Source organism: Grus americana, chromosome 12 (assembly GCF_028858705.1).
Source record: "Grus americana isolate bGruAme1 chromosome 12, bGruAme1.mat, whole genome shotgun sequence".
In the NCBI taxonomy this organism is placed as follows: Eukaryota; Metazoa; Chordata; class Aves; order Gruiformes; family Gruidae; genus Grus; species Grus americana.
Window position 1 is genome coordinate 23,896,175 of NC_072863.1, and position 8,058 is coordinate 23,904,232.

At 63.3% G+C, this 8,058-nt stretch overlaps 2 protein-coding genes across 2 annotated transcripts; both read left to right on the forward strand.

Annotated features, from left to right (window-relative positions):
* Nucleotides 1-912: 912 nt before the first annotated feature.
* Nucleotides 913-1,893, forward strand: CITED1 (Cbp/p300 interacting transactivator with Glu/Asp rich carboxy-terminal domain 1). Its single transcript, XM_054839516.1, has 2 exons — nt 913-1,028; nt 1,169-1,893. The coding sequence occupies exon 2, from the start codon at nt 1,181-1,183 to the stop codon at nt 1,631-1,633; it is 453 nt and encodes a 150-aa protein (XP_054695491.1). The 5' UTR covers nt 913-1,028; nt 1,169-1,180; the 3' UTR covers nt 1,634-1,893.
* An 845-nt stretch (nt 1,894-2,738) lies between these two features.
* Nucleotides 2,739-7,275, forward strand: RPS4X (ribosomal protein S4 X-linked). The gene is made up of 7 exons (XM_054839876.1): nt 2,739-2,920; nt 3,118-3,195; nt 3,764-3,944; nt 4,381-4,478; nt 5,596-5,767; nt 6,408-6,565; nt 7,112-7,275. Exons 1-7 carry the CDS (start codon nt 2,918-2,920, stop codon nt 7,211-7,213), a joined length of 792 nt encoding a protein of 263 aa, XP_054695851.1. The 5' UTR covers nt 2,739-2,917; the 3' UTR covers nt 7,214-7,275.
* Nucleotides 7,276-8,058: the final 783 nt, after the last annotated feature.

The window sequence follows — 8,058 nt, forward strand, 5'->3', positions numbered from 1 at the left end:
GCTGGCGCTGCCGCCAGCACAGCAAAGGCTCTCAGTGTCCAGGGGCGATGTCAGCCCTGGGGATTGTTCAGCCAGGAGAAAAGTCAGGTATGAGAGAGCAGAGAAGCTGGCCGACTGCCCCCTCCGACCCACCTCGCGGCCCCACGTGCTCTGACCCTGCACCAGGCACAGACGGCCCTGTGAGCTGCAGGAGCTGATTCAGGGACACAACTGGGAAAACAAATAATAGGAAACCCCCCCAAGTGTCAAACGTTGTGCAACTAAATGGGGTTTAGGTGAGGTGCAGGGAGAGCTGCACCTAGGGATGGCACTATAGGATATGGCAGGTTGCTCACCCGCAGACAGCTGGGGAAACTGAGGCATGGGCTAAAGCACCCCCTCTGCCATCTCTGTCCACACCCCTGAAATGTGGAGACACAACTGGAGCTCAGCTCGGTGCAAAGCAAGAAAAGTGCAAAAGGTGGGGAAAAGGCTTGGGGGGTACCCCCAGCGCCCCCTCAACAGATCACACCCAAATCCCTCTCCAGCCGGCTGAGGGCACCAGCCCATGTCACCCTTGCCAGCACTGGCACCACTTGAACCCTGTTCTTGCCTCTCCACCCTGGATAAGTGTTACGAGTGTGTCCCAGCCTGGACGGGGAGGACAAGAGGTTGGGAGGCAGGTGGGAGAAAATGGGTGGGGGTTGGGGGTGTCCAGGCTGGATGGGAAAGTGTGGGAGGTACCAGCCTGGATGGGGTGACATGGCGGGTCCCAGCCGGAACGGGGAAGACACGGAGGGACCCAGCCTGGAAGGAGGGGGCACCGGGGGCCGGCCGGGGCCGGAGGGGCAGGCGGTGCCGGCACCGCCCCCCGAGGGCCGTCCCGCCCTGTCCCGTCCCTCCCAGCCCGCCCCGTCCGCTCGCCGGCCCCGCTCCGCCTCGCCTTTCCCCGCGGCCCGACTGCACCGGGGCCGCTATAAATCCGGCGGCGGCGGTGGCTGCCCGGGCCGTGCGGGGAGCGGAGCCGAGTGGGGAGCGGGGCCGCCCAGGTGAACGCAGAGGGAGCCGGGGCGCCGCTCCCCACCTCGGTCCAGCCTGCCACCCGGCTGGGGACTCCGTCGGACCCCATTCTCCCGGGGGGGGAGGCGGGCAGCCCGCGCCCCGCTGAGCGCCGCTGTGTCCCCCGCAGGCTCCGGAGGAGATGAGCTCGCTACGGTACTCTCCCCGGGGCACGACGGACCACGAGGTGGCGGCGACTCCGTGCTACCCCTCCGGGGCGGGGGAGCTGCCGGCGGCCGCGGGGGGAGCTCCGCCGACCCCCGCCGCCCCCTTGGCCCTGCAGGCGGGTCCCCACCTCCTGGCCAGCATGCACCTCCAGAAGCTCAACAGCCAGCACCGCGCCGCGGGGGGAGTCCGGCGCCCCCAGGAGCCCGGCTTGCCGCCCGGCTGGGGCTTGAGAACGCAGCCGCGAGGCGCGGGGAGCCGCTCCCCCCCGGCCGCCGGCCCCGGCATCATCGACTCGGACCCGGTGGACGAGGAGGTGCTCAGAGCGCTGGTGCTGGAGCTTGGCCTCGACAGGGCGGACGAGCTGCCGGAGCTCTGGCTCGGCCACCACGAGTTCGACTTCCCCGCGGACCTGCCGGCCGGCTGCTGAGGCTGGGAGGGTGGTTGGGGCGGGCAGCGGGGGGCTCCCGCGTCGCACCACCGGGGACTCGCGCTCCGGTGCCGCTGTGCGCGAGGAGTGTCCCGGCTGCCCCACGGGGGCCGAGGGTCGGCGCTGCGGGCGGGATGGGACGCAGGGTGCGCTCGGAGCTCGGCCGAGGGTGGGAAGGGGCCGCCCTGCCCGGCCCCGACGCGGAGCCGTCTCGCTGGGCTGGGCAGGTGGAGGTCTCAAGCTGCTGTCTAATAAAATCTGGAAAGACCCCTGTACCCCCGGCTGTGCCCATTTCCCTGCCCCGCTCAGCGCTGGGGCTGGGAGGGGGACAAGGGGATCCATCTCCGCGGGGGACCCCGTGGGAAGCGGCCCGGGGTGGGAGGAGGGCCTGCCCCCGCAGCTCCCGTGCCTCGTCCCAGCTTTACGGTGTCGCCAGGGGTGCCACTTGTGCGGTGTCCCCGTCGTGCCACCCCCGAGGATGGGATCTTTGTCCCGCCCGCGCCCCGCTGCGGGAGCGGTGCTGCGGGCACCCGCCGGTGTCCGCCCGGTGCGAGGCCGCTCTACTCGGCGGCCTGGCAGGGCGCGGGGGGAGCCCCGGGGACCCTGGTACGCCGAGGGGACACGCCAGCCTCCCCGGAGAGCCCAGCTGGGGATCGCTGGCCCCCGAGCTGGCTTCGTGAGCGGGCGCTCAGGCCTGGAGTCGAGTTTCGGGGGGCTGTGTTGGGTCCCGGCTCCACCCCGGCAGGGGCCGTGGGCGAGGGGAGGGCTGTGACCCGGCACGCGTGTACCCCCCGGCCCGGCTCCCGGCGCAGCCGGGGCACCCGGGGTCTCCGAGCCTCGCCCCAGAGGGGGAGATGTGCCACCCCCGACATCCTCACACCCTCTCCCAAACCGCAGGGGCGCAACACGGGGGGGCTGTTCCACGGCACCGGCGAGATCCGGGAGGGATCCAGCGATCCTCACCACCGCCCCTCCCCGTGCTCCTCCTGCACGGACGCAGCCGCCCGCTGCCGGGAGCGGGGTGCCCCCGTCGAGGCCGCATGCAGCGGGGAGGGGACGGGGCACCCCACCTCGTTGGTGGGAGCTGCCCACACCCCCCTCTCACCTCCCGCGGGCAGCACGTCCTCGCGTGGAGCGCCGAGCCCGTCCCACGGGGCGGGGCACACGCACCTCGTCTGCGCTGGGCCTCCAGGCCGCCAGGGGGCATCCCGCGGCGCGGCCGCCTCGCCCGCGGATATCAGCGGCGGACCGGAAGCAGCCGCTCTTTTCCGGCGGAGCGCAGCCATGGTGAGAGTGCGGCGCGGCCGCTACCCGCCGCTATCCGGTGCCATCCACCGCCCGCCGCGGGCTGCTGTCGCCCCCGCCGCTTCGAAGGGCGTGGGAGGGGGCCCGCCGCCAGGGCCGGGGGGGGAGGGGGCGAGGAGGAACGGCTGGGGGGGCCGGGCCTGGCGGCGGCCCGTAACGCATCCCGTTCCGTCCCGTAGGCCCGTGGCCCCAAGAAGCACCTGAAGCGCGTGGCTGCGCCCAAGCATTGGATGCTGGACAAGCTGACGGGCGTCTTTGTGAGTGCGGGACGGGGCCGGGGGTGGGGCCGAAGGTGGGGACGGGCCCGGGCCCGGGCTGCCCGCGGCAGCGGCCTTTCCTGCTCTCTGCGGACCCAGGCGGCTTCGCAGTCTCACCGAGGGGGTGCTTGGACCTTGCGGGTTGTGCGGGTGTGCTCAGTGCGCTGCTCGGGGGATGGCGGTGAGCTGGAGGAGTTGGGCAGTGCAGGGGAGAAGGGGATAGGGCTTTGCGAACAGCTTTCCTGTTTCCCCCATTTGCAGGGGATATGCCCATGGAGTACTTGGCTGCTCTCGTCTAACCTGTTGTGTTTTTCCTTCGCTGGATCAGTAGATGGTTGTACTGTGTTCGGAGCAGTGTTTTGTGAGGCTGGCAAGACTTGGGGGGAAAGGCGCTGTGAATACCAAGAAAAGCTATCTGCAGCCTATCACTGCTTGCTTAGCAGTTAGGCTCCACACAGCTGTCCTCAGGTGCTGCTGCGAGAGCTGTCGGGGTGGTAGCATTCTTCCCCTGGGGACAGTCAATGCTGCTGTTGTGCTCGAGCACCCAGCACAAAACTTCTGTTTGCAGGCACCCCGTCCATCGACAGGTCCTCACAAGCTGAGGGAATGCCTTCCGCTCATCATCTTTCTGCGGAACAGGCTGAAGTATGCCCTGACAGGAGACGAGGTCAAGAAGATATGCATGCAGAGGTTCATCAAGATAGATGGCAAAGTCCGCACAGACATCACCTATCCTGCGGGCTTCATGGGTGAGCGGGGAAGACTGGGGAGGTACCTCAGGCAGCTCTGCCGCGCTGGGGTGGGGATGTTTTGTGAGGCTGGCACGATCTGAGGGGAAAGATGCTTTCCTGAAGCATCTTGAAGAAAAGATAAGCAGTTGTTTAGTTTGGAGTTGTGCACTGCATTGAATACTAAAGCCAGGTATCTGTACCCTGTAACCGCTTGCTCGCATATGCGCAAATTGCTGTTCAGACTTCAGCCTTTGGCAGTTTTTGCCGATTTGCGCTGTATCACAGTAAAAAGATGTGAGCCTGTGATCAAGAGGAGATACTGACCTCGTCATTCACGCTCGAAGTATTGTTTAGCAGTCCTTGGCTCTTTTTAAATGTGAGCTTCACGCTGAGTTACAGTGTTGGGTAACGTAGCTGATAGCACCTGCTATTTTATTTCCCTCTCTGAAATCAGATGTCATCAGCATCGAGAAGACAGGCGAGCATTTCCGCTTGGTGTACGATACCAAGGGCCGGTTTGCTGTTCACCGCATCACAGCTGAAGAGGCCAAGGTGAGGGGCTTCAGCTTGGCGTAAGCATGGGCCCAGTTGGGTTCGGTTGGGGCGGTGTTTTCTCTTTGGCATCTCCTGAACAGGAGCTGTTGGTGCTTTTCCCTGAGAGCTGAGCCCATGCTGAGAAGATCAGGGCCTTCAGGGTTGGGGTACGAAGCCTTTGGCAGGGGGGAAATCTTTTGGTGTCACGAGAGCAACTCCCAGGTGACTGCAGGTGCATTGCCTGGTGCTTGAAATCACCGCTATTGGCACGGGCTGGTTTACCTTCACAGGGAGCTTTGGGGTGTGGTGGCAGTGGTGTGGTGAGCCTTAGCTTAGGGCTCTGCAGGCTAACAGTGATCAGAAACATGGTACTGCCTGTGGTGCAAAAGCCTTGAACTCCTTTCCAGGTCTGTTACGGAACTGTTTACAAAACTGCCCTCTGACTCTGGCTGTCGGGGAGCGACTCCTGCACGTTTCCTTAACGCAAGCATGTTGGCATGCCCGAGCTGTGAGTCTGCGCTCTCCTTTGTGTGCCATTCGTAAGGGCAGGCTGTGCAGGCACGCAGCAGTGCTGAGGGGAGCTGGCTGTGCTGTAGCCAGCTGTGGCTTGCTCCTCACCGTGATACGCTTTTACCTGTGGCTACCACTCTGTGTTTGACCCCTGAGTCCCAAAGTAGCTGTGAAGGAGTTGGGGGCGAAAGGCAGGAGGGAAACCAGGGTGCCCTGGAGGAGGGATACAGATCTCTCTTGGGTCCTGAAGGCAGCCTCTGCCTCAGCTGTGTGACCACGAGCTCCCGGGGAAAATGAGGAAACTGCCTTGGGGTAGGCTTTCCTGGCAAAATGCAGCCAGCGTTTCCAGGGAGTCCGAAGCCCAGGGTGGGCAGCTGTTCCCGAGGCGCAGGTGTTTTCCGGTGAGCCTGTAGCACAGCTGCGTGGCAGCCCTATGAGAGGCATTGCTGGGGCAGTGAGCCGGACAAGTCACTGCCTGGGCTCCTGTTGCGAACCCTGGGGCATCTGGGTGTTTTGCTTGGTGTCTGAGGCCTGCTGTGGCTGGCAGCTCTCTGGGGGACAAGAGTCCCCTGATCCACGGTGCCGCTTGCTGCCTCAGCTGAGCAGCGTTGGGTTTTATTTGCAGTACAAGCTGTGCAAGGTGAGGAAGATCTTTGTGGGCACCAAAGGAATCCCTCATCTGGTCACCCATGATGCCCGCACCATCCGCTATCCGGACCCCCTCATCAAGGTGAACGATACGGTCCAGATTGACCTGGAGACAGGCAAGATCACAGATTTCATCAAGTTTGACACAGGTAGGTCTTGCATTCCATGTAAGACACTGTACTCTTCCCCACCATGGAGAGCAGTGTGGAAGTTAAGCACAAATGTCAGACATCTTTTCTCTAAAGCGATGGCAGCCTTGGGAAAAGGGGGTTGTTTCCCTGGGGCATCTCCACGCAGAGCTGGGATTCTTCCCATGTGCTGGCAGTGGGAGGCAGGACTTGGAGCAGTTCCGAGAGCAAGTAGGCACCAGGTAGAAGGAGTGAGCTGGTGGAGAGGTTGCTTGAGCCCAGCTCTCGCAGGGCCACGAGTGGAAAGCTCTGGGCAGCCATAGGGAGATTCCTGGCTCTTTGCTGTGGGAGAAGGTTTCAGAGCCATGAGCAGCGCCATGACAAGTGGTACAGGAACGCCTCCTTGGTGCTGACACAACTGAGAGGGTGGTGGGGAATGGTTGGTAGCGGCCTTGGGGCCAGAGAACTGTTTGGCTTCTCAAGGTGTGCCAGGGTTCCTGTGGGACGTAGGCGTCACCAGGTGCTCCGGTGGCCGCTCTGTGGGCCAGTGCAGCTCTGTCCCTGCCCTTCTCCAGCGGTGCTCCTTAAAGATCCCAAGTGGAAGGGTTTCACCATGGCACCTGGTGCCAGCTCTTGTCACACCCATCTTCCTTCACTCCAGGTAACCTGTGCATGGTGACCGGCGGTGCCAACTTGGGCCGTATTGGGGTGATCACCAACCGGGAGAGACACCCTGGGTCATTTGACGTGGTTCACGTGAAGGACGCCAATGGCAATAGCTTTGCCACCAGGCTCTCCAACATCTTCGTTATTGGCAAAGTAAGCCTGCGCGGACACAAGGCGGGTGGGTTTTCCCCTGTTGTTGGGGGCTGCTGGCTGAAGCAGAGGCATTGGTGTCTTCTGTAAGCAGCTGCCTTCCCACACAGTGAAGCCGGCATCAGTTCTGGCTCCGCTCCCTGCGGTTCTGCCTGCTCTGGGAAGGGGAAGCATCCATGAATTTAGGAATGGGGACGTTTTCAAGAAACAGCCCTGTGGTTTTTTAAACCTGAGAGTTGGGAGCTGAGCAGTGCTCAGATCTTGATGTGACCTGGGAGCCTGCTCTCACTGAGAGTGGCCCCCCCCCACCCTCACCATCCGTGATGGGCTCTTTTGTCCGGGTTGGAAAGGGGTGGCGTCTTTGGTTTTGGCTCAAGCGCATTCTTCATGGCCATGACCAAAAGAGGCAGGTGTAGAGTGCTGCTGGGCCAGTGCTGTGGCCCAGCACAGGTAGGGACTGTCCTGCTGCTGCTTTTCCCTCCCGAGAGGGAGAGCTCCGCCCCTGTCTGGGTTTCAGGATGTGAGGAGGCTTCTTCTCCCTTGCTGCAGGGTAACAAGCCGTGGATCTCCCTGCCCCGTGGAAAGGGCATCCGCCTGACCATTGCTGAAGAGAGAGACAAGAGACTGGCGGCCAAGCAGAGCAGCGGGTGAACTCCAGCTCGGTCCAGCAGTGGTCCTTTCAGTATATTAATTAAACCGTTCACCAAATGGCAGTGTGACTGGCTGGGGAGCATCCCGGGGCTGGGGAGCATCCCAGGGCTGGGGGCAGAGCTGAGCCATTCCAGTACAAAGCCATGCTCTGCTCTTCCAAAGGGCCTGCTGATCTGGGGAAGGTTCCTGGCGATCCAAGCAACTGCCAGAGCCCTCTTCCAGAAGGGCAAGGAGGAGCAGTGGGAGAACCTCCAGGCTGCTCTATCCCCAGGAAGGCATTGGCAGAACCCTCCTTGTTTTTCCCAGGGATGTGCTGGAGGAGCAGGGGACTGGGAAGAGCCAGCTGGTCTCTCTCCAAGGCCAATGGTACCAGACAGGCTTGAGGCCCTCTGGGATTGACCTCAGCTGTGGAACTGAGCTGAGAGGGGATGCTCTTGTTACCAGCACAAGGTGTAGGTGGTGCATTGGCCAGTTGTTTGGGCACCAAGGGTGGTGGTGCCCGGCCTCCCAAGCCTGGCTGGTGGCTGCTTACTGGGGAGGTCCCTCATGGGCTGCCCTTCTTCAGTGCCTTTCATCCAGAGGTGGAGCATGCAAGGGATCACACTGACAGCCAGGAGAGGGGAGGCCCCCGTGCTGGGGGTGGCAGTGAGGGTGCTGGAGCCAGGGCAGCTCTTAGGAGGGACTTGGCTGGGGCAGAGGAATGGGCTGCCAGGGACCCCAGGAAGTCCAGCAAAGGCAAGCACCGAGCCGCAGCCCAGCGATGGGCCGATGCCCCACAGGAGGTGGGGCCAGGTGGGGGGAGAGCAGCCGTGGCTATGGGAAAAGCCCTGGAGGCCAGAGTGCCC

What these genes read in the sequence shown, in the direction of transcription:
- CITED1 (XM_054839516.1), top strand. Translation starts at nt 1,181, where the DNA reads ATGAGCTCGCTACGGTACTCTCCCCGGGGCACGACGGACCACGAGGTG.
- RPS4X (XM_054839876.1), top strand. An exon ending in TCACAGCTGAAGAGGCCAAG is followed by an intron (nt 4,479 to 5,595) that starts GTGAGGGGCTTC and finishes TTTTATTTGCAG; the next exon opens with TACAAGCTGTGCAAGGTGAG. An exon ending in ACATCTTCGTTATTGGCAAA is followed by an intron (nt 6,566 to 7,111) that starts GTAAGCCTGCGC and finishes CCCTTGCTGCAG; the next exon opens with GGTAACAAGCCGTGGATCTC.